Source organism: Mustela lutreola, chromosome 12 (genome assembly GCF_030435805.1).
Source record: "Mustela lutreola isolate mMusLut2 chromosome 12, mMusLut2.pri, whole genome shotgun sequence".
Classification (NCBI taxonomy): domain Eukaryota; kingdom Metazoa; phylum Chordata; class Mammalia; order Carnivora; family Mustelidae; genus Mustela; species Mustela lutreola.
Window position 1 is genome coordinate 90,049,886 of NC_081301.1, and position 25,947 is coordinate 90,075,832.

At 45.6% G+C, this 25,947-nt stretch overlaps 1 protein-coding gene across 6 annotated transcripts in view; it reads right to left on the bottom strand.

Annotated features, from left to right (window-relative positions):
- Positions 1–25,947, bottom strand: part of PIP5K1B (phosphatidylinositol-4-phosphate 5-kinase type 1 beta) — a 323,529-nt gene that overhangs the window by 164,241 nt on the left and 133,341 nt on the right. For all 6 annotated transcript variants that reach the window (XM_059141853.1, XM_059141849.1, XM_059141850.1 and 3 more), the window contains one exon: positions 1,398–1,528. In XM_059141853.1, the coding sequence (XP_058997836.1) occupies positions 1,398–1,528 (131 nt within the window). The remainder of the gene's footprint in view (positions 1–1,397; positions 1,529–25,947) is intronic.

The following is a 25,947-nucleotide window of genomic DNA, read 5'->3' on the forward strand; positions in this document are numbered from 1 at the left end:
TCGGGAGTCTGCTTCTCCCTCTGCTGCTGCCCCTCCCCCTGTGCGTGCTCTCTCTCACTCTCCCGCTCAAATAAATCAATACAATCTTGTAAAAAAATAATAAAAAATAGTAAAAACCACTCAGGACAATTTCCAAATCCAGAAAGATCAACAGTGTCGTGAGCAAACAGGCCTCTATTTCAGGCCTTGGGTTGTCCATCTTCTGTCTGGAAATTAGTTCCGGGGGCTGCTAAGGACCCAAGGGAAATGAACTTCAAAAGTTCTGATAGTTCTGTATTTCATCCCACAGCATTTAAACCAAAACTAGGCTGTTTCAGTTCATCACCTACTGGTTTGATTTCCAGACAGCTGACACCTGGAGATACACACAAGTATCATTTCCCTGAAGACTTTTAAAAATATAACATAATGTAGACCCCGAGGGCCCGAGGGTCACCCCAGCCATTCTCACCCAAGCCCAGTAATAAGTGATAACGAAAGCAGACTTATTTGAGAGAGAAATACTTAAAGTATAAACGTGCCTTACAAGTCAAACCTCCTTGCTCCAAAGACAAAATAAATGCCTTAAGCCCCCAAATCAAGTATCTGCATTTTTACTGGCTAGACCGTTCTCTTTGAAAAATCCTGTCAGCAGCGGTGACCTTTCCAATTCAATCATGATTACCTGTCTTCCTCTACTGAGCTGGTGCCAGGCTTTAAAACTTTATTTTGGTAAAGGCTACGCAACATAGGGCTACCATTTAAGCCGTGGGTAAGCGTACAGCTCTGTGGGATGCGGGCATTCACGCCGCGTTCAGCCACCACTACCATCTGCCTCACATTTATTTACTGTGTTGATCTCCCCACCCCCAAACACAATAAAACTGGAGGCAACACGCGTGGTTAACTGGGTGTTTTCCAAATATGGTGTCAAAATGGCAGAAGTCTCCAAAGTTCTCCGGAGGGAAACTAAGTCAAAGTCATCACAAGGGAAGAGCTAATGACTGAGCTCAGATATGAGGCCCAACTGTGGGCCCCCAGCCCGTCTTTGAAACTGGGGGGAGCATCCACCTGGCACCAGCTGCTGCTTCCACGACGCCCTCTTTGTCTGAACCCATGCAGACGCTGCTCCGTGACCACCACACTCTTTCCTGCCGAATCTCAAAGTCTGTCTTCACACCATTTTCCAGGCATTACCGTGACTAATTACAAGTGGCCCATAGGACAGAACCTACCGCCCAGCTCCACGTAAAAAAAAAAAATGCAAGCCACTTGAGGCCAAAGAAAGTAGCCACGACTGGCACTGCTTCTGGGTCCACTAAAGGTCCAGCGTGGACACATATGCATGTGAAGGTATGAAAGCCTTCAACCAGGAGATGCCGCTCGGCAGGCTCTTTAGCAAATGGAAATGTTCTTACCTGGGCAGGAAGACGCTTTCCACTACGTAAAAGTCTTGCATGAGGACATCTCTATCGGGCTTGGAAGTGAGATTCCCCACTGTGTATCCTATTCCCAGCTGAATAGCACCTTTGATAGCAGATGATGCAGTCTGCAAAGAAAACAAAGGTCAGGGTTAACCTCCACGGTCGAGGTCTCATTCAGGGTCACAAGCAGCAATACCAGGAGAGTGAGGTCAGATGTTCTTTCTTGTCCCTAAGCAACGTGGAAGCTGGGTTTGGAAAGATAGGATGCTTCTTTTGATGCTTAGCCTAATTAACTGCAAACATTAAGGACCCTTTTTTTTTTTTTTTTAAGATTTTAGTTATTTATTTGACAGAGATCACAAGTAGGCAGAGAGGCAGGCAGAGAGAGGAGGGAAGCAGGCTCCCTGCTGAGCAGAGAACTCAATGCGGGGCTCGATCCCAGGACCCAGAGATCATGACCCGAGCTGAAGGCAGAGGCCAAACCCACTGAGCTACCCAGGCGCCCCAAGAACCCTTCTTGATACCAAATTATTTTTATGGTAATGTTTCCTACAGATATTTCTAAGGTCAGATTACAGTCCTAAATCCCCACCTCCCTTTTAGTAAGTACTTAGACATTTGTTAGGGCACTTTCAATCCATAGCATTATAATTTCTGCCAAAATAGATATGCTACAGTCACATTTTTTTAAAAAAAATCTGAAGTTCTATAACACACCGCTGAGTCAGGAAGAGTATTGTATCTTTATAACAAATGAGAGAACAAAGAGTAGTCTGAGTCTGTGAATGGCTTACTGGTGTTGTCACAGATCCATCAGCAAAACTTCTACACTGATCTGTGATCAAACATGGAGCACTGGAATGCCAGTATTTCCAATGTACCACTTTCCCAGCATCATTCCATAATTAAATTCACATAATATTAAATTGGGGAATACTGTGTGTACCTATATGTGCATATATACATATACGTACGTTTGTGTGTGCGCACAGTTTTAACCAACATAATAGGAGAAATAGCAGAATGACTCCATTTAGGCAAATGAGAAGGCATTCTTCAGCATGATTGTGAAAGTGTGGCCATTTCAGGCAAAGTCAACAAATGATGACTGAGGACCCAGCCCGGGGCTAGAGGTGGTTTGTTTGGGGTTCAGCTTTGGGTAACCGAGGATGACAGTGCTGTAGGAGAGGTCACCAATCTGGGAGGTGGGTGGAAAGGTTGTACAACATTAGCTTGGTTCTGCATCTCCTCTATGATCATGGAACAGTATCCCAACAGGTTGAGAAGGTCTGAGAGCCTCATGCATAGAGACAATTTTGAAGCCTTTAAGAATGGATTATCTCCATAATCAAGGAAATGTGGGGAGCAAGGATCAAACTCGAGGCCAACATCCATCAGTACTGACCAGCCTCTTGCACTACACAACTGGAAACAACCCTCTCCCCAAGGAGTCATCACTTGGCGGCTTGCTCACCTCACTGCGATCACATCGCCCCTCCTCTGAGGATAACTCCCCACCCTCAACCCAACAGGAGGAAGAAAAATGGCTTGTTTTTCCTTTCCCACATGCTCTTTACTTAAGATCCCAGGGCAGCAGGATGGCAAAAGACTTAGAACTCAAGCCTCTAGTGCAACTAGTGCTTCAAAAACAAAAAGTTTGCTATTTTAATTCTCCCTCTTAGCTCTGCAATGCCTCCAATTGGCATTGGTGACCTTTTGTACCAAGAGCTCTGACTTCTGAAGGCTGAAATGGATTTTCTTCATTTTAACCTCACATAAAAATTCAAAACGCCTTCCTTCCTCTAGCCATCACTCAGAGAAGTATGGCACAAGATACGACATCAGCCCTTTCCAGAGGACCCAACCCTCTGAAGTGTTCTGTTCCAGACCTATCAACAGAGTCATGTGCTTTCAAAGTGCTTGGTCCCTGCCATCGCCCACCCCCCTCGACTGTTCTCTGGAACTATCTGTATTTTTTTTAAATTTAAATTTGTTTTTTCAGTGTTCCAAGATTCATTATTTACACACCACACCCAGGGCTCCATGCAATACATGGAGTACACCACCATGCAATACATGGCTCCATGCAATTCACCACCAGGATCACCTAGTCCCCACCTCCCTCCTCTCCAAAACCCTCACTTTGTTTCTCAGAGTCCAAGAATACTTCATCTAGCAAGGCTGACATTCAAAATGGAAGGAGAGATAAAGAACTTCCAAGACCAGATAGGTTTAAAAGAGTATGTCACCACCAAGCTGGCACTACAAGAATATTAAGGGGGGCTCTATAAAAGAAGAAAGAACCCAAGAATGACATAGAACAGAAATTTACAGAGACAATCTATAGAAACAAGGACTTCACAGGCAACATGATGTCAATAAAAATGTATCTTTCAATAATCACTCTCAATGTGAATGGCCTAAATGCTCCCATAAAATGGCACAGGGTTGCAGATTGGACAAAATGACAGGACCCGTCCATATGCTGTCTACAAGAGACACATTTGGAACCTAAAGATACATCCAGACTGAAAGCGAAGGGATGGAGAAGCATCCTTCATGCCACAGGCCTCAAAAAAAAAGCTGGGGTAGCAATTCTCATATTAGATAAACTAGATTTTAAACTAAAGACTGTAGTCAGAGATACAGAAGGACATTACATCATTCTTAAAGGGTCTATCCACCAAGAAGATCTAACAACTGTAAATATTTATGTCCCCATATGGGAGCAGCCAATACATAAGCCAAATATCAATCAAAATAAAGTCATATTGATATGAATACATTAATTATAGGGGATCTTAACATGCCACTCTCAGTAACAGACAGATCATCTAAGCAGAAAATCAATAAAGAAACAAGAGCATTGAATGACACATTGGTCCAGAGGGATCTCACTGATAAATACAGAACATTCCACCCTAAAACAACAGAATACTCATTCTTCTCAAGCGTACATGGAACTTTCTCCAGAATAGACCATATCCTGGGTCACAAGTCAGGGCTCAAACGATACCAAAAGATTGAGATTATTCCCTGCATATTCTCAGATCACAATGCTTTGAAACTGGAGCTCAACCACAAGAAAAAGTTTGGAAGGAATTCAAATACTTGGAAGCTATGACCACCTAGCTGTTTGGATCAACCAGGAAATCAAAGAAGAACTTAAACAATTCATAGAGACCAATGAGAATGAAGACACATCAGTCTAAAACCTATGTGATATGGCAAAGACAGTCCTAAGGGGGAATTACATAGCCATCCAAGTCTCACTAAAAAAAAAAAAAAATTTAAAAATCCCAAATACATCAGCTCTTTATAACATAAAGAACTGCAAAAATCAACAACAAATTAAGCCAACCCCATGCACAAGAAGGTAAATAAGATTAGAGCAGAGACTGATGGGATAGAAACTAGAGATACAGTAGAACACATCAACGAAACTAGAAGCTGGTTCTTGGACGGAATCAGTAAGATCGATAAACCATTGGCCAAGCTAATCCAAAAGAAAAGAGAGAGAACCCAAATTAATAAAATTATGAATGAAAGGGGAGAAATCACGACTAACACCAAGGAAATAGAAACAATCATCAGAAATTATTACCAACAGTTACATGCCAATAAGTAACCTAGAAGAAATGGATGCATTCCTGGAAACTTCCAAGACGGAAACAGGAAGGAACTGACAACCTGAATAGACCATTATCTAGCAATGAATTGAAGGAGTGATCAAATACCTCCTAAAAAACAAGAGCCCAGGACCTGACGGATTCCCTGGGGAATTCTACCAAACTTTCAAAGAAGAAATAATACCTATTCTCTTGAAACCATTTCAAAAACATAAACAGAAGGGAAACTTCCAGTCTCTTTCTATGAAGCCATCCTGATCCCCAAACCAGGCAAATACCCCATCAAAAAGGAGAATTTCAGACCAAATGATGAACACGGATGCCAAGATTCTCAACAAGATCCTAGCTAATAGGCTCCAACAGCACATTAAAAAGATTATCCACCAAGATCAGGTAGGATTTATCCCTATGTTTCTACTTAACTCAGTCATCTAGCCCTCCCTGGGCTAGAACACCTGTCCTACAAATGGAGTACCCAATTCTCTGTCCGTTACCCTCCTCCCCGACCCCCAACAAGAGAAGGTGGCCAAAGCAGCAGGAGTCTACATCTGGTATTTTCGAACTTGAGAAAACATGAGAATCTCTGGGATACTTGTTACAACAGACGGAAGGCAAAACCACAGAAACCAAAAAGAGCCCCAGTTGCCAGGGGTTGGGGGAAGGGTTGCCAGGGGTTGGGGAAAGAAACAGAGAGCACAGAGGGTTTTCAGGACAGGGAAAATACTCTGTATGACACTGTAACAATGGCTACATGTCATTATGTATGGGTCTAGCCCCACAGAACACCCAGCATCAGAAGTGAACCATAAAGGAAACCATGGACTTTGGGTAACTACGATGCGTCAATGCAAGTTCATCAACCATAGCAAATGCCCCACTGTGGTGGGGGATGGTGACAATGGGGAGGCTATGCATGTTGGGGGGGGTCAGGGAGCACAAAGAAAACCTCTGTACCTTCTCAATGTTTCTGTTCACCTACAACTACTCTAAAACAAATGGTCTTGAAAAAAAAAAAAAGTCAGTGGGCATTGCAAACCAAATTCAAAACCTAGAACAGACGGATGGGTTACATTTCCAGGCTCTTCTGATTCTAGAGATCTGGGGTGAAGCTCAAGAATTTGCCCTTGCTCTAAGGAGCACTGGAAAACTCTTCCTCTTATGGCATAAGATTAAATTTTGAGTTACTGAAGGAATAAGATTTTGGAAAGGGCCCCGTTGATGTCCGTTTATGTTGAATCCCAAAACAGACTTGTGATCCTATTGCCTTCCCTTCGGACTCCTTAAAATTCAAGAGCTCAGATGGGAGAAACTACAAGTTGTAAAATAAGCTAATATTTTTTGGATCAACTCTTTGTGCCACACACTAGATATACGACCATCACATTCACAAGCTACAGTACCCACGGCATGTACTTACAGTGTATTCAACTGAGTGGCAGACACTGTTCTAAGTGCTTTTGGTTACTTGAACTCTTTTATTCTCACAAGGACCCTATAAGCAGGTATTATAACCATCTCTATTTTACTGACTCAGGAAGGTTTAGTAACCTACAGTAGGTCACACAGCTAGAGAAGATGTGGGATTGGGACTCACACCTGGAAGCCACTAACTACACCGTGGCCTAAGACATCAAAATCTCTGAACTCCTATAATCCTTTCAAGGACCCAGAGAAGTACCAACAATCACATCCATCTTCCAGGTGGGGATTTAGGGCACAACAAGGTTAAGTGACTCGCCCCAGTCACATTGCTAGCGGGTGGTGTATCCTCGCTAGGAAGCCCATGTGGCTTCCGCAACTGCTTTTTTTTTTTTCCCCAAATGAGCCTAGAATCCAAGTCAGAAGTTCCCTTTCAAGTCTAGCTGTCTGACCTCAGCAAAGGAAGTAGCTCGGTGGGAGCCATTCCTTTTGATAGAATAGGGATAAAACAAATTTATTTTGCTTCTAGTCCTACACAGCCAAGAGGAAGCCGAGGCAAAGCTGTAAACCGCTTGGTAAACCAGTATAAAGGCTGGTTAATGTCACTTGTTAATGAGGTGCTCCCAGGGGACATGAGGCATGGTGACAGGCGGTGTTGGCGTGTTTTCTGACACAGCCACGCTTGGGTAAGTTATGAAACAAAAATGCTAGCTGGAGTGTCTCTGGTTAGCGGATGAATAAAGTGCAATGCTGAGGAAGGACCTTCTGTGTACAGTGCTGGCAGGAGCTCTTTCCCTGCCCAGTCTGAGCCACAGCCCTTCTTCCTTCCTTGGGGACAGCCACCAAGAGACCAGCGAACTAGTAACAGGTGGACGGCTTCACAGACACCCAGCCTCTCCTGTCTTCTCAGTAAGACTTTGCGCACGTTCTAAAAGCACTGGGACGTGACCGTCTTTCCCTTCCAGCTCCAATGGGGACCTCTGACTCCTTCAAAACATACAGTTCTAGATTTCAGAACACAGCGAAACAGGCTATTTTTATTCCAGGACTTTGCATGGGCTAAGTGGCAGCAACACGTTGCCTGGAAACTAGGAAAACCTCTCAAGCATTTCATACTCCGAGAAAGAACCAGAGAACATCACAAAAAAGCAAACCGCCGACACCTAGTTTCATAGCCCCTCTTTCCTAACCCAAACCAGAGCACGGATAAGGGTAATACAAAGAGGAAAAATGAACGTGAGCTGGCGTTTGTGTAATAGGTTCTATTTTCTAAAGCACTATCTCTTAATCATCGTGTTTGATCCTCACAGGCAGGATCAAATTGTTATGCGATCAAATATTGTTAGGCAGGTAGGGAGGGTTTATTTATAAAGCCCATTTTTTAAAAAAGATTTTATTTATTTGACAGACAGAGATCACAAGCAGGCAGAGAGGCGGGCAGAGAGGGGGAAGCAGCTTCCTGCTGAGCAGAGAGCCTGATGTGGGGCTCAATCCCAGGACCCTGGGATCATCACCTGAGCTGAAGGCAGAGGCTTTAACCCACTGAGCCACCCAGGCGCCCCTAAAGCCCATTTTATATGGGGGCACCTGGCGGCTCAGTGGGCTAAGCATCCGACTCTTGGTTTCGGCTCATTTCAGGATCTCAGGGTCTTGAGATCAAGTCCCATGTCGGGCTCCGCACTAGGATGGGAATCTGCTTGTCCCTCTCTCTCTGCTCCTCCCCCACACCTGTCCTGTCGCTCTCTGGAATAAATAAATAAAATCATTAAGAAAAATAAAGCTCGTTTCACAGATGAAGACACGGCAGTTCGGGGAGATTCACTGCACCTAAACGTCTCAGCAGGTGCGTGGAAGAGCCAGGAATGACCCTGTGTCCTCTGAGGCCCCTGGGTCAGCACTCCCCGCACATGGCTGCGTGTGCCTGAGTTTCTCCGCTGGAGACGGATCTGACCGAAGCTGGAAGTGCAGGCACCAGGAGCGCATCACGGTGACAGGAACAGCACAAGTGAACATCTACGGAAACCTACAGTCAGGGGAGTAGCGATTGTGACAACAGTAACATTTAAAGGAAATGACACTGGCTACAGGATATAGCTTTCTTCAGCACATTGTCTAAGAAACCCGATCACTTAATGGGCCACCTGATGTCACCGGCTTGAAGAGGAAGTATGAAAACATTTCATGTCTGCAGCATTTTTCCCTCCAAGGCATTCTGATGAACTAATTATGGGATTAGAGCCAACAGAGATGAGGCCACAGTGATTTTTATCCGAAGGACAGATCTCATGGTGTCACCACCTTGCCTGAAATCCTTAATGGGGTTCCTGGTGTCCTCACTGCAGGGTTGAGTCCAAATCCTTTAGCTTGACCCGGAAGCAGTCTGATAGCATAGTCCCTCCTGACCTCCACGGACCTCCTGCATCCTGATATAAAAAGAGATCCCCACCCCCACCCCCAACACCGACACACACACACACACACACTCTCTCTCTCTCTCTCTTTCTCTCTCTCTCTCTCTCCTCTGACCAAGCTGACCTTCCAGGTCTGTGAACCCCTAACAACCACATAAGACATCTTCTACTTGTGTGCATTTTTCCCAAGGAAGGGGTCCAACACACTCTCTTTTTTTCAGAATGTCTGTTTTTCCAAAACCACACACAGATCTAGAGTCTAATTCTGAATTAGAGATGTTCACAGACAAGGTGCCTTACATTAAGCCACAAACACCCCGTTCCATAACACCCCTTCATCGTGAGAAGAGGCAATTCCTGTCCAACAATTCTTGTCCCCGACCCTAAGTCCAGGGTACCGCCCCGCCCCCACCCCAGTGCTGTCTCTGAACCTATATTCAACGACAGAGGCATAAGACTCTTCTTTGTGCCGGTGATATAACTAAGGGAAAAGAAAGACAGATAGCATGACACGGGTCCTGGACTACAGACATGGGGAAGTCTGTAGGTGGGCAACGCAAAGCCTTCTGAGACGCAGTGGGGCCACCTCTCACCTCCAGATCACTCAAACCCTCTCTCCATCCCCTCTTTCTGTCCGTTTCCTATGGCCGCAGCAGCAAAGGGAGTCCAGGGGAGTCTCCCCTCTCCAAAGATCGGTAACTGGATGGTACGCGCCAAGTCCCATTTCCATGTAAGCGACCCACGTACGTGGTCTAGGGATCAGGGTGGAGCTGACTGTGAGGGCCCCGTTATTCTGCAGATCATTCTCTGTTACTTCAAGCCTGACTCTGGCATTTTCTCTGCAGATGCCACAGGCAAAGACAGAAGCTCCCTCAGAACTCCATTCAGTCAGATGCTGTTCCTCCACTTGACAAAGGTCTGAGAATTTCCTGTCCCCAAGCAACGGGACACGGGCAGAGACCCGAAAGGTGAGAACGTCCAGTCCGCAGGCTGGCTGGGGGCCCCGCGTGGGCCAGGTGCTCTCCTACATGTGGGGGACACATGAGTAGCCTGGCCAGAGTCCTGGCCCTCAAGGGACTGAGACTCCCGTGAGGAGGTCCGGGGAACGGATTCAGGGACTCGAAAGCAGACCATCGGCGTACACCGCAGTGGGCCGCAGGGAAGGTGCCAGAACTAGAGGCTGGAAAGACACAGTGGCCCCAGATCTGGGACCTACAGGCCATGCTAAAGGTTTCTCTGTTTTGATAAGGAAACAGCATCCTAATTTGAAAAGGATTGTTCCAGCTGCCCAGCGGAGGGAAAGGAGTTGGGGGACTATTATCCTGGTTCACGGAGATGAAAAGATAGACAAGATGAATGGGAGAGGTGTTAGGAGGAGTTAGGACTTCTCAGGAGCCAGAAACCAGGGTGAGCAAAGTACTGCAAAGTCGTGGTGTTTCTCTGCAAGAGCGGAGAGGACAGAGGTTGCTCGGCTGACGTGAGGAGGCTGAGATGGAACATTTTTCTTGGGGAAGCTCAAGGCTTCCATCCGGGATGCCAACAAGACTCCAGTCAGAGATGTTAAGATCAAGTCCGGAGCTCAGAATAGAGGTTTGGGCTGGAAATTGGAATCTGAGTGTTTCTGGCATATAAAGGTTATTGAAAACCAAGGAGCCAGATGAGTTCTAGAAGGATCCTGAGCCTGGTGAAGCATTTAGGGACTAGACAGGAAGCAGAACCTTTGGTGGTGACGTAGGAGTGACCGCAGAAGTGGGAAGAAAATCTGGAAAACATGGCGTTAGAGAAACCGAGAAAAGAGAATTTGAAGGAGTGACAAAAATCCCAACCAAGTGGCTGATAGGAATGTTACAACTTGCTGGGACATCAAAAACTGTGGGTTAAAGTCTCTGTTCTTTTGTCTCTCGTATCACTGATTCCTAAGTAAGTCCAAGTCCGGATCTTGAACGCTTGACACAATTAATCGATAAACTCCAGTCAGATTATGTCATCCTCTAAACCATATTTTTAAAAGGTGCTTTTAACGTTGAAAAATAAAATGTTAGCTTAAAAAGGCAAGGTACAAAATACATAGAATGAAATTTGACAATGACTGCATATGGGTCCCCAGAGGAAAACAGGACAGGAAGGAAATATATCGAACAGTATGATTATTTCTGGGTGGTGGAATGCTAGGTGATTTGTACTTTCAAGCCTTATTTTTCTTGAATTTTCTAAGTTTTCTGTTACATGTAGGAAAAGAAATGTCCTTCAATCAAGATACTGTTACTGTGTTTATAAATACATTTAAAGGGATGAATTTAAATATCTACATATATACACACATACATTCATGGTTGGGATCTGCTCATTCTTTAAATCTCATTTTGTTCAGGTCAAGGTCTCACTGCTAGAAACCTATGTAACTGCTACACTCTCATGAAACGTAATCAAAATCAACTTTATTTTTGTCTCCCATTGTCTCTCTAAATTTATTCTGGGGCTTCCCCTGACCTAGGAGGAAATTTAGGGCAGGTCTAGGACCCTTCTAGGGACTCCCAGAATCAAAGGTCCTCTGTTTCACAGTGCACCCTCTTCTTTTTTTTTTTTTTTTTTAAGATTTTATTTATTTGAAAGAGATCACAAGTAGGCGGAGAGGCAGGCAGAGAGAGAGAGAGAGAGAGAGAGAGAGGAGGAAGCGGGCTCCCCGCTGAGCAGAGAGCCCGATGTGGGGCTCGATCCCAGGACCCCAGGATCATGATCTGAGCTGAAGACAGAGGCCTAAACCCACGAAGCCACCCAGGCTCCCCTCACAGTGCACCTTCTAACCACTGTTCTCTCCGTGCAGTCTCTGTTTACATGGCAGCTAGACACGGTGACTCCCTTCTCCCAGTAGGTGTGGTTTTATAAATGACTTTTGCGGTATTCTGTTACTTTTCCTGTTGGAAACCACTTTTCTGATATAATTTCTCTAAGAATACTGGAGATATTGACTAAGAATAATCACGTCCTCCCCTGTGCCTACACAGACCTTCCAGGTGGTAAAATGACCTCTTAACAAGGTCATTTTGACATAGTGGGCACTAAGCAACCTTGTCAGATGCCCAAGGCAGATTCGTTTTGTATTTAATTTTCTATTATTACTAAGCAGCCTTTTAACAGAATCCGTGTGTATCCACGGGTCGGGAGGAAGGTTTGATTCTCGAAATGTGATGGAAAAGGCAAGGTGTTTCATGTTCCATGGTTTCTTTCAAATGATCTCTACCTTATTTATATGGTTGGCAGTGAAGCATTCCCTCGTTGGAATGGAAAAGCATATTAAGCAAACACTTCTCATCAACAGAAAAATAGTGTACTCTTAAGGTATTCAGCAGTGGTAAATTACAAGCACTTAATTGCCCTTAAAGAGATATGCCACCAACTGCAGATGAAATTTCTGATTTAGCAGAGAACAGCATTACGAATGCTGCCGAAGTAATCCTTCCAAAACATTACAGTGGACACTGAGATATTCATCGTCAGTGTGACCCAGGAGCATGACCTTAACATATATACACACTATGGAACAAAGTTTCATTTGTTTGTAAATTCGAATAAAAATATTATTGGGGCGCCTGGGTGTCTCAGTTGGTTAAGCAGCCAGCACCCGATTTCAGCTGAGATGGTGACCTGAGGGTCGTGAGATCGAGCCCCGTGTTAGGCTCCGTGCTCAGCAGGGAAACCGCTTTTTCTCTTCCTCTGCGCCTCCCCTGCTTTTGTGCTCTCTCTAAAATAAATAAATAAACGAATTTTTAAAGATATATTTATTTGATACAAATACATGTTTTGACTCAAAAGCTAGAAATAAAAAGGGATTCATTTCTCACCTGCCTGGAACCAACAGAAACCAAGTTCCACCCGGTCTTAGAGGATTCTGATTCCTTTGAGGGAGCTGTTGATTTTAAAGGTGAAATGCTACATCGGTGCCCAGCCCTGCTTTGGGGAGAACAACACAGAGCTAATGGAGGGTGACATTAGTTGTCTGCAGTACTTATCTGCCCTTCTTACTGAGCAGCTATTCTCAATGAGGGTTGATTTTGTCCCTTACAGGACATCTGCCATTGTCCAGAGACAACTTTGGCGGTTATAACTGGGGAGGGCCACTGACATCTTTTGGACAGAAGCCAGGGATGCTGCTAATACCCTACAATGCACAGCAAAGCCCCATCAACAAAGAATCATCCATCCCCAAACATCAACAGTGCCTGATGTTAAGAAACCCTATGACACATTAATAGACACTTTAGCTGGGTACTTTGCCTGCTTCTCTTGCAGCTAAGTATAGTCACGTGACCAATTTAAGGTCCCTGTGCTGTGCGAGGAAATGATGGGTCCAGCTCCCAGGTCATGGGGTTAAGAGGAAGGAGAGTGCCCTCTGGGGATGTGATGGCTGGAGATGAAGGAGCCCTCCTGGATCCCATCTAGAAGCTGAAGGTTGAGGACGACAGCAAAACAAGACAGAAACCAGGACCCCTGATGACTTCGCAGAGCAAGTCAATCACCCTCTATTGCTACGCGTGTGTGAAACACACTTCGCCATACTGGAAGCTACAGTTACCACAGTTCTTGCTTTGGTCCATCATTGAACTTGCGTTCCCAGTGCCTGTGAACTCAGGAGCAAATATTCTTTACCTGAAAAGTGATACAGACTCCAAAAGGTCTCAAAGTGAAAGAGAAATGTCTACATAGCACTGCTGAATTAAAAAGAAACTGTAACCCATGCCCATTGAGAACAAGTCAAATAACAACTACAGAAAGTAAAACAGGGAGCCTGCGACCCCGAGGCCGAGGGGCCAACCATGGCCAAAAACCTTGCCCAGATCATTGGGATATGGGTGTGCAGGTGGTGGGCACTCTGCCTGGGTCCTGCGAGAGGAGATTACAGAACTACAAGGTGAAGGGTAACTCTGAAGATGGCTTCTTCTACCTGTGGTCAAAGGTGGTCCACGACAGGGAGCACCTGCGGAGGAGCTCAGAAACCAGGTCCAGGATGACAGAGAGAGGAGCACAGAGAAGTCAGCGGATGCCCCCAAATGTGATGGGTCAGCTCCTCCCACCACACCCCACCTGCCACCTCCAATGTGAGCTTGGTAATACATGTCTTTTCTGCATTTTGATCTTTAAAAAAAAAAGGGATTTTGATTGGGATGGCATTGAAAGTATAGATTGCTCTGGGCAGCAGAGACATTCAAAATCCTAGAGGAGAACATAGGCAGTAACCCCTTTGACATCAGCCATAGCAACTTCTTTCAAGACTTGTCTCCAAAGGCAAGGGAAACAAAAGCAAAAATGAACTTTTGGGACTTCATCAAGATCTGCACAGCAAAGGAAACAGTCAACAAAACAAAGAGGCAACCCACGGAATGGGAGAAGATATTCGCAAATGACACTACGAAGGGCTGATATCCAAGATCTATAAAGAACTCCTCAAACTCAACACCCAAAAAACAGACAATCATGTCAAAAAATGGGCAGAAGACATGAAAAGACACTTCTCCAAAGAAGACATACAAGTGGCTGACAGACACATGAAAAAATGTCCATCATCATCAGCCATCAGGGAGATTTGAATCAAAACCACATTGAGATACCACCTGACACCAGTTAGAATGGTCAAAATTAACAAGACAGTAAACAACATGTGTTGGAGAGGATGTGGAGAAAGGGGAACCCTCTTACACTGTTGGTGGGAATGTAAGCTGGTGCAGCCTCTTTGGAAAATAGTGTGGATATTCCTTAAGAAATTAAAAATAGAGCTTCCCTATGACCCTGCAATTGCACTACTGGTATTTACCCTGAAGATACAGATATAGTGAAAAGAAGGGCCATCACAGTAAGGAAGTGACAAAGCTGACCCTTACAGGCAAGTCCATGTTCACAACTGTCATAGCCAATGTCATCACTGGACACAGCAATACACAGATGCCAACTCTGCCAGTTGATTTAGCACAGGCCCCGCTTAAATTCTGTGGCTGGTCTCACTTGGCTTCATGGGACTATTCGCAGCCCAAACCAAGCCAACTTCTATTCCTTTGTGTTCTCCATTGACCGGCAAACCCATGGTTTGCCCAGAGGTGTGGAAGTGGGTCAGGGCCAAGCCTCACCCCTAGAGAGTCCCCGGCAGATATTTTTAGAGAACCCCGCCAGGTCAGATGCACAGAAACACGTAGCTTGGCACTAAGCTGAGAGGCATCCTAGGTGGGGCCAGAGTGGAAGGGTTTCAGTACAATGTCGCCATTTTGGAATCTTTACAAAAGGCATGAGCATTTAGGCTGGTCTACTGGCTTTAGCTACGACAGGTGCAGCACAGGCAACCAAGCCCTCCCCACCAGAGGACCCACCAAAGGACACCCTTCAGTGCTGTCGCTCTCTTAGCCATCCTTGCTGGACTTACATTATTCCCACCTATTTGAGAAGCCACTACCCCTAGCCCTGCCCCTGGCCTCCTGTCCTCCCAAAGCTCTTGCTGTGTAAGAAGACAGATGGACAGACAGACAGGCACGCGCACACGTGCACACACACACACACACACACACACAGCTGTTGTTGCTATTTTAAGGATTGGGGGGAGGGCTACTTAAAACTCCTTCAAGGAAGCTAAAGGCTTGTAGGAGAACTCACTGTACTTCCGCAAACCCAGGCCGCAAATAAGATCTTATCTCTCTTTCATGACCTACACCAAGACCTCGCCAAACGTTCCTCTTCCCTCCACCCGGCGGCCTCTGCAGTTATCGAAAGAAGATTGTATTTAGCTGAGGAGGAGAAATAACCCAGTGCCTGGCTCTGACAGTGTGGGCAGAACCCTTGGTTACTATTCTGCGGTTAATTAATTCCGACGTGCATTCTTTGACGTCGTAACACAGGAAGGCTTGACTGCTACCCATTTGCCCCCGTAAGAAGAAACAAAGCCAGAAACAAAACTTCTTACGGGGGCAGGGATCCCTGCATTTATTTATTTATTTTCCCCATGTGTGTTAAGATTTGTAAGAGTCCCTTCACTTTTTAAAATAGCGAAGTTTCTTAATCTTTGAAAAAAAATAGATAAAATGTGGGAAATGACTCATGATACAGAAGCAGGCCTAAAAGAAAGAAAACTAGCTTGCTTTCTCCCTTCAAGGGTCCCTCACTTTGGTTTTTCTTCTTTGTAGTTTAACTTTCAAGATAAACTCTGTACATGGGCCAGGGGGAATTTTGTAAGTACACACATCTCCCGTCTATCCTGTAACAGATGACAGCATAATCTACACAGAACATAGATCCTACACGTGTCAGAGGAATCAACAACATCTATGAAAGACAGATACATACATGCATATATATTTGTATTGGAATAAATACTATTTATGTAACAGGCAAATCTCAGGGATCTAAGATATGGAAGGGAGAAAGGGGAAGGCTGTGATGGATACATGTGACAGAACCCTGCGGACAACGGAAGTCATTTTACAACCCAAAACTACAGTGATTTCTCCAGACAGACAATGAAAAGCATCATTTGCTAGCGACGTGTTGTTTGCCAATCTTCAACTGCAGGCCCTAAACGCGTCTCGCAGGCTAGAACGTGGTGACGGATGCTGGTAAAAGGATTTAAAAAAAGTGGGGGGAGGAATCTCTCTCTAAATTCCTATCCTCAAGCTGTCCCCTCCGAGTGGCAAGTGAAGCCATCCCTCTTTTCACAATGAACGTCTGTGAAATGCTCATCACGGTAGTTATTAACCGTATTATTACTACTGGCTCAGTAGTTCCGCCCTTATTTCTGGAAAGCCATAGAAAATCAAGAGAATTTGAAACAAAAAGATCTGAAATGTGAATGCCAGTATTTATCTGAAGGGGTTTTACAATTTGGAATTGAGGTCTTTCCTTAATACTGAAAGATTGGTTTTTAGTATTTAACGCTTCTAATACGGTAATTTCTTCAGTGAGCTACAGTTCTGTAATACTGCCTTAAATTCGGCGGTAACTGTTTAAAGAGCTTATTATGTGCCAGGTCAAGTTATCTGTGGCATTGATTTCTCACCTTAACACCATTACCTCCATTTTACAGAAGAATAAAGTTCGGAAAGATTATACATCTGAAAGGTAAATCCTATATTATTTTTCACAGGAAGACTCTACACTAAAAGTATCCTACGGACTGAGGCATCAGAGGCTATTTACGTATTTTTCAAGAATCTCCATTACCAGGTTAAAGCACTGAAATTAGGGAATCATTTTAAATACGATGTTCACTTTCAAGTCTGGATTAAACACTCCTTGCCCACATAGCCTCTGTGCTTCAACACCCAGGAGGACCTCAAGAGGTGATTTCCTCTCTCCACGCTCTCTCGGAACCATGGAATGTGGTTTCTAAAACCCTGCACCTTAGAACCCTGTGTTTCGGGAAAACCACCCCAGAAACCCCAGCCACGTGAGGTGCGCGGGAGTCTCGCATGTGCCTGCGGCCCCCCCACCCTACACCCGACGGCTGTTCTCCCCTTGCCTGCACCTCTTCACAATGGCCTTTCAGATCACTGTGCTTTCTCTGCATCGGCCCTTCTGCCAGGAAAGCTCCTTAGGTCTTTGGGATAGAAGCACTCTCAGAACCCAGCTGGACATCCAGCTCTAAATGGGGACAGAAGAGTCCCTGGCCAGGGAGTTGCAGGTCCCCGAGGTGAAGTGATGGGTTTGCGGGGGGCGGGGCAGTGCCGGCAGGACCTCCCCCAGCAGCCCTGGGGGGCCCTGCCGGCGGCCTCGCCTGCTTCTGCATTCACTGCAGCTCTGGAGCCCGGACAAGCTTCTCCCAGCTTCACTGTCCCACCATCTCACGGCCTGGGGCTCCCTCCCTCCTCTCGCCACTAGTGCTGGAGGCTGGGGCTGCGGGACAGGGGACCTGGCCGGACACCCGTGAAAAGACACTTAACTGGAGCGCTTAGCTCTGCCACCAACCAGCTTTCTGACGAACGGTAGAAAAGGACCTGAAAAAACATTCGAAGACAACGACTCTTGCCCTGATTTCCTCAGGCCTGCCGTGGTATTTGGCAAACACAGACAGACATCTGGCATCAGGAAGGAGGCAGAAAAATCTAAGTCTGGGGTCCCTTCTGCTGTCAAGGGGCTGTGAGGAAGCTACTTCGAGAAAGCTCCATGGCATCTCCGGGTCTCCGTCCCCTCCCCTACAAATGAAGGCATTTGACTAGATGATTGCCAAGATTTCTTCCACGTGTAAAATTCTGTTAAGTCAGACTTTCTAAGCTATCTTCCCATATACATGGTCACCAAGCAGAAGTCACTTGCGTGGTGAAGTTTAACCTATTTCATTCCAACATGATCTCTGTTTTTGTTTTTGTTTTTTTCCCAGTTACAGTGGCTCCATGAAAAAGCACACGCAAAAGTAACTGCGTTTTGCCTGCTTTGGATTACAACTCTGAGAGTAAGACTGATACGGAGAAATGTGAACCATCATTTCTCACAAGGGAAGCAAGCGGAAGCAACCTTTGATTCACCCACGTGCAATTTCCAGACACGCCAGCTGGGTAGCAACCAGAGGCCTGCTTATGTCTGCGTCGTCCGTTTCTCTTGAACTTTGGGAGAACCCGATGAAGCTGATTCTGATGTTATCTGTGGTCAAAAGCGCTGGTGTCAGAGATATCCACTGACAAGTACCTAGTTGAGGATTCTTCCCATCAGAGCTCACCACCAGCCTCCAACCCCTTTCCGGACTGTCAGAGGATGGGACTATTCTTAGCCACTTTCTTCCAACCTCTAGACTTGACGCCAACACACGAGTCTTCCGGTGGCCCAGCCCGGCATGCGCCCGTGATGGCCCCCGCTGGTAACTGACCAGCCCGGACAGGACAAGTGGAAGTGCCTGACTCACAGGCCATTGCTCAATGGAAGGGTGCTTCCTTCCCCCTTCCTAATAACAGTTAGAGGAAACTGGGGTGGGTCCTGCTGCCCTTACCCAACACTCTCCGGTGACATCATCGTGTCTACCAACGAACTGCCTGCCTTGCTCCGTACTTAACTTGGTATTGCCTGAACGACTGAGCAGAAGACAGTGGATGGGTACAGACCATCCCAACACTGAGATTCTATGAGGCTTTGGAGGGATCACCTCTGAGCTGATGGGTACCCCTCTAGAGGCCCTGCAGCAGCCAACTTTCAGGGTACCTGTAAGCAAATTTCTAGAGATGTCTGTAGTGTGTTCTCTTACAAGTTCCATGGTTCCATGAGTCCCTGTACAAAAAAGGCCTGGGTGATTCCTGACCTTTTCTCTGCCTCTGTTCCGATCCACACCTCTAGCCTCTGTTCTTTCAGGACTACTACGACAGGGTCTGTCCCTGGGCACCACCACTTCACCTCTCTCCTAGCACCAGTATCTTTGGTTTTGTTTTCTCCTAAATTCGATCGGCCGACACATAGTACAACATTAGTTTCAGATGCAGTGGTTAGTAATTCATCAGCTGCATATGACACCCCGTGCTCATCACATCACGTGCCTCCTTAACGCCCGTCACCCAGTTACCCCGTCCCCCGACCCATCTTCCCTCCAGCAACTGTTTGTTTCCTATAGTTACGAGTCTTTCATGGTGTTTCTCCTTCTCTGATTTCTTCCCCTTTAGTTTTCCCTCCCTTCCCCTATGATCCTCTGTGCTGTTTTTATATTCCAAATGAGTAAACTCTATGATAATTGTCTTTGTCTGACTTATGTCGCTCAGCATAGTACCCTCCAGTTCCATCCACATCAGTGTAAGTGGTGGGTATTCACTCCTTCTGATGGCTGAGGGCTATTCCATTGTATACATGGACCATATCTTCTTCATCCATTCGTCTGTCAATGGACAGCCTGGCTCTCTCCACAGTTTGGCTACGGTGGTCACTGCTGCTGTGAACACCGGGGGGCAGGTGACCCCTTGGATCACGCTTTGTATCTTTAGGGTAAATACCTAGTGGTCCCAGCACTGGTATCCGATAGCACTTGGCTTTAGGCCACTGGAGGGTTGATTAGAAAAAGCCTGGCTTGTGAAACAGATGTACGTGGTATAGTGTATGGCTTGTGGGAAATTTCTCCAGTCTGTCTGGGTAAACGAATAGCCTTTCCCAGAGGGCACTGTCTCACGGTGACCTGAAGTGAGTGAAAGCAGTCCAGTCTCTTCCATCAACCACCACAGACTAGGGCCACCGGACGGACAGGCAGGTGCAGTCCTGGTGCCCCGCCCCACAGCTGCTCAGGCTTACAGGTTTCCTCGGAGAAGGGGGTGTTATTTTCAGGGGAAGGAAACCATCTGCCGTCAGGCCCACAACATATGCATTTATTGGAAATACCTTTGTCTCTCTCCCATGATTTAATTTGTTTGGAATTTAACCACCTGACAATAGGGAAAAACCCCAAACAATATGGAAATTTTCTTTTATAGATTGAAAAAGGAACAAGGAAATGCTAATCATTCTCACTACGCTGACTCTGTGAGTAGAACGCAGTACACTGGCAGGGATCTAGCAGCCCCTAGCCATCTCTTCCCACCCTGGCCCCTCTTCATTTTCAAGTATTTGTGGCCATAAGGGCCTTTGCCACGATTTGGCCACACTGGGGCCCACTTCCTCACCCACCACTGGGTTCCCTGAATGGGGCTGTTTTGGTCCAGCTTTGTCTTGACATTCATAAGCATCTCCTGTAATTTTGTGTTTGGTTATGCAAACTCTAGCATGACCCCAAAGAGAAACAAAACCCCCGAATCCTCAACCACAGAATCCACACATGCCAAAGGTAGAGGGAAGCTGGTTTTTTAAATTCCCATCACTGAGAACAGAAGCTTGAGAGACGGGGCAATTCTGCACCTGTGGGGCCAACTGATGCCCTTAGCCCAGTGGACTACGGAAGTGTCCCCAGGCCACATACTCTTCTGAGAAGTTTACTCCACAAGCTGAGCAGTTTCTAAATTAATCAACTCCCTAGCCAAGTAACAGATAAGTCATAGACTCCCTTAGGCCATGGTTTCTCAACCTTGGCACCAACTGACATTTCATTTATTTAAGGATTTTATTTATTTATTTGACACAAAACCAAGAGAGCACAAGTGGGGTGGGAGGGGCAGAGGGAGAGGGAGAAGCAGGCTCCCCACTGAGCATGGAGCCCCATGAGGGGGTCGATCCCAGGACCCTCAGATCATGACCTGAGCCGAAGTCGGATGGCTTCACCAAGGCTCCCCAGGTGCCCCACCACGGACATCTGAGACTGGATAAGTCTTTGCTTTGTACATGGGAGGCTGTCCTGGGCCTTGTAGGATGTTTAGCAGCATCGATGGCCTCCACCCACCAAATACCACTAGCATCACTTTTTCCAAATAGGTAATCACAAGTATGTCCATACTGCCTGCTCCCTAAATGCTGAGAGGGTGGGGCCGGGAGCCACATTAGCCCTGGTTGGAAACCCCAACTTCATCGAAGTACAAAACCCTCATCATATGCACCAACATAAATCACCCTTATGTACGGTGAATGTGTGTTGCTGCAGATATGCTATTCATGTCCTTGGGATGCTCTGTGTTTTAGGTTGATCAAGAACTGTGCCTTAAAACTTCACAGTTTTCACTCACATTTTGTTTCATCAAGACAAGTGCAAAACACTAGTACGGAAGTGATTTAAAAATGAAAAAACAAGGGGTGTTTGGGTGGATCAGGCGGTTAAGTGACTGACTCTTTATTTCGGCTCAGGTCACGATCTCAGGGTCCTGAGACCGAGCCCTGCATCAGGCTCCGCACTGAGTACGGACTCCGCTTGTCCCTCTCCCTCTGTTCCACACCCACCGCCCCGAGTCTCTCTCTCTCTCTCTAAAATAAGTAAAATGAAAAAACAACAATTAAAAAAAAGTGATGATGGAGAACCAGGACAGGAAGATGTACCCTGTTCACCCTCGTCCTGATCCTGGTCCTCAGAAAGGCAGCTGGTGTCGCGTGTGTACACACACGCCTGTCCACGCTCTCTGCCTTCCACGTGGCCATGCCCACGTCCTCACAAACCCAGGGGCTACACAGCAGATGACATTCTGGTTCTCAGGGGCCGACCACACAGTTGCGTGCTTTAGTCCCCTGCGCCTGAGAAATGCCCAAGTGGAAACTGACACAAAGGGCGTCTCTGGGGGCAGGTGGCTTGGTCTGGCCACCCTGCACAGCTGTCCAAGGCGCCACAGAAGAGTGCAGCGCACAGACAAGGGCTGAGGACCCAGATCCCTGCAGGCGGGGCTCCAACTCCGCTTGTCGCGCTCAGCACGCGCTTGGCCGCCGATGCAAGTATTTGCGCTTCTATTTCCTTATATGTTAATGAACAGTTTTCTCAGAGGCATTTCCAACTCTCACAGGCTAAGCTTCTAAGAATATAATGTAGACAAATGTCACTTCCACCCACCCCACAATCCTTCTCTTTTCTAAATTAATCGTTTCTGCTATTTCCACCGTGAGTGATGGGGACGGTTCTCAATTCAACAGCGGCTGCGAAAACGCTTAACCGATTTTCAAGAAAAAGGAGGGATCCTGTCCTCGGAGGGGAGGATCTGACTCCGATCTCCTGCCCAGGACGAAATCCCTGAGAATCGCTCATGTGCCATTTTCAAAGAAATATGGGAAAGATCCGTTCAAGTTTATCCAAACTGTGTGCTGGAAAATTACCGGTCCTGTGGTGCGTATGAAGTCACCGGCCTATTTTGAGCCCTTGATCCCAACCTAGAGATCACTCGACTCTCTGCCCCATGTAGAGACTTTCCATCTATCATTTCCATCTCCTGGACATGCTTCATGAACATGATCTGCTTCTGTAAACACCAAAGACACAACACGGCCAACGGTCCTGTGGGAGATGCCTAATAATCCAGCCAAAGGACAGAATCTCCAGCAGTGAGCTCAGAACTGGATTTTAAAAACTGGGTTCATATTGTAGTAGAAGCATGAGCCGTACCTGCTTTCCCAGCACATGGGACAGCCCCTGAAGCCTGGTTGCATGCTTCCACCTTGTAAAATAAGCTCTTTTCTGTGTAGGTATATTACAGGGAGATGCAGGTCCTGGAGGTGTGATGGTCACGCTTACGGATTCAAAGCAGGGGTGAAACAGACCAGGGAGGGAAAGAGAGAAGGACGAGAAGGAAGTCCAGCCACGAGACGGTCTCCACGCCTCAGGAGTTCAATCAGTGTCTGAGCATCTCAGACAGACAGGATGCTCTAGAGGGATAGATAAAGTGCTCTAAGTGCACGGGGGTGGACACTGGTTAAATTAAACCATAGTGGACATGGGACGCCTGGGTGGCTCAGTGGGTTAAGCAGCTGCCTTCGGCTCAGGTCGGATCCCAGCGTCCTGGGATCGAGTCCCACATCGGGCTCCTTGCTCGGCAGGGAGCCTGCTTCTCCCTCTGCCTCTGCCTTTCTGTCTGCCTGTGCTCGCTTGCTCTCTCTCTCTCTCTGATAAATAAATAAAAAATCTTAAAAAAAAAAAAACAGTGGACAGAACAATGGTCTCCAAATATGTTCATACCCTAATCCCTAGAACCTATGAAACCTAAATGAGTATGTTGCCTTAGAAGGCCAACTATGACAAGGTCGCAGGTGCAATTAAGGTTGCTAACCAGCTGAATTTGAGATGGGAAGATGGTCCCAGGTTATGCGGAGAGGCCCAAGGTAGTGGCATGGGTCCTTCCACGTGAGAACAAAGAGGCAAACGGGAGGGTTCTCTAACCGCCCCCTGCTGGCTTTGAGCTTGAGAAACGGGCCACGAGCCAAGGAGTGGCAACTGGCTCTCAGGAGCTAGAAAAAGGCAAGGAAATGGATCCCCCACCCCAGAGCTTCCAGAAACGAACACAGCCCTTTTGACACTGTGATTTTTAGCTTGGTGAGGTACATTGAAAACAACACCTAAATGCTTTTCAGTCCTGTCCATACAAAGCAGCTCAACCCTTTCACTCTTTGCCCCACTAACCCCAAAGGGATGAATCTATTTGTAAATAAGATGTTCTGCTGGGACCCATCCAGAAATGGTTTGGGCCACATTTTGTTGTTGTTGTTGTTCATTTGTGTTTAAGGCAAAGGTCATACTTACCTACCCCAAAAAAGCTTGTGAAAAGCATTAACCGGGATAATTTCCACAGAGATTACTCTGGTATAGGGGGGACAGGCCGGCAGGCCTGTAGGAAGAAATTCTAAAAGCTGCCCCCCTCCAATTATAAGCAAATACTATAATTATGCCATCCATCTGGACTGACACCAAATCCAAATTAAATAATATTTGATAGAAACAAAGTTTTACTACTTTCAAGTACTTGGAATATCTCAAAAGCTAACTATGTTTCCAGTGAGACTGCCTTTCCATGCTCTGCTTAAATCGATTATACACAGAAGCCAAGACCCAATTAAGATTTTTTAAAACTTCTGGTAAAACCAGAGTTAGAAAAAAGCTTTCTGAGTATGGAAAACAGTTCTTGAGCTAAAGGACAGCATTTTACTCTGGGGAACAAGAGAATGACACCTTCCAGATGTCTGTGGCCAAGGAATTTTTATTTTAATACCTTTAATACCTTTTAATGACCACGTGGGCCACGGAATGCAGGCCTGGGACAGAAGAGCCATTTGTCTTTTAAAATCATGAACGAGCCAAGGTTGTCCTTTACCACGGAGATTCTTTGATACTATAATGGAAGATCACACTAACAAAATAAGGCAGGAGAACTAAGTACAAAATATTGGTTAGAAGGAGAAAAGTTGCAATTTAGAGACAATATGATTGCTACTTATCATACCCTAAAATCAAACACGGACCTAGGGGGACAGTTTAAAAGATGAGACACACAAATCAAGAACTTACACATTCCCAGCTAAAAAAATGTAATGGAGAAAAAAAAAATCCCTTTTGTAAGAGAAAACAAAACAAAACAAAACAAAACCCCACAACAATAAGAACCAAAAGAAAATGCCACATAAATTACTTAAGAATATACTTAACAAAAAGGAGGTACAGAGTCTTAGAAGAAGATAATTTACTGAGGAGCATAAAAGACAATAAAAATACAGATATTTAACTTTGGGAAGGGAAGACTTAAGACGTAAGGATGCTACTTCTCTCTAAATTCATTAATTTAAACCAATTTCAACAAAGGTCACAACAGCAACCTTTTAAAAGCAATGATCTTATAATCCCAAAACTTAATTAGAGGAATCGATGTGAACATATCATTGGGAATGTTCTGAAAATTAAGAATTCTTTGGGAAGTCTTAATATTACGAAGATTACAATTTTTTAAAAATATTTTATTTGACACACACAGAGAGAGAGGGAGAAGCAGACTCCCCACTGAGCAGGGAGCCTGATGCAGGGCTTGATCCCAGGACCCTGAGATCAAGACCTGAGCCGAAGGCAGACGCTTAACTGCCTGAGCCACCCAGGGACCCCATTCATAGCATAAAATTTAAAAATGAGGGTGAAGACAAAAGTCTTTAGAGAAATATTTATAAATCTGATTTCATAAAAGCTGGAGTCAAACAAAGAGTAAGCAAAATTTAAAAACTAATTTAAAACCAGAAAAACATTTGCAATAAAAATGCGACCCCTTAATATGCAAGTAGCTCTTATAAATAGAAGTTAACTCCCAAAGAAAGGTACCTAATGAATAAAAATTATTTGGAAAAAAAAATAGACTTACCACGGATAAAAATCACTGCAAATTAAGGCACTTTCATCTAGCTAGCTAACAGAGATTTTCATTTTATTTATTTATCTATCTATCTATTTATTTATTTATTTAAAAAAGGATTTTATTTATTTATTTGAGAGAGAGACAGTGAGAGAGAGCATGAGCAAGGAGAAGCTCAGAGGGAAAAGCAGACTCCCCATGGAGCTGGGAGCCCGATGCGGGACTCGATCCCAGGACTCCAGGATCACGACCTGAGCCAAAGGCAGTCATGCAACCAACTGAGCCACCCCGGCGTCCCTAACAGAGATTTTTAAATTGAAGAGTGCTCAGTGTCCGAACCTGGGAAAATAGGCACTTTCCTAAATCAGCTGAAGGCAGTGGAAACTGAGATAACTTTTTGAAAAGTAATTCAGTAACAGTG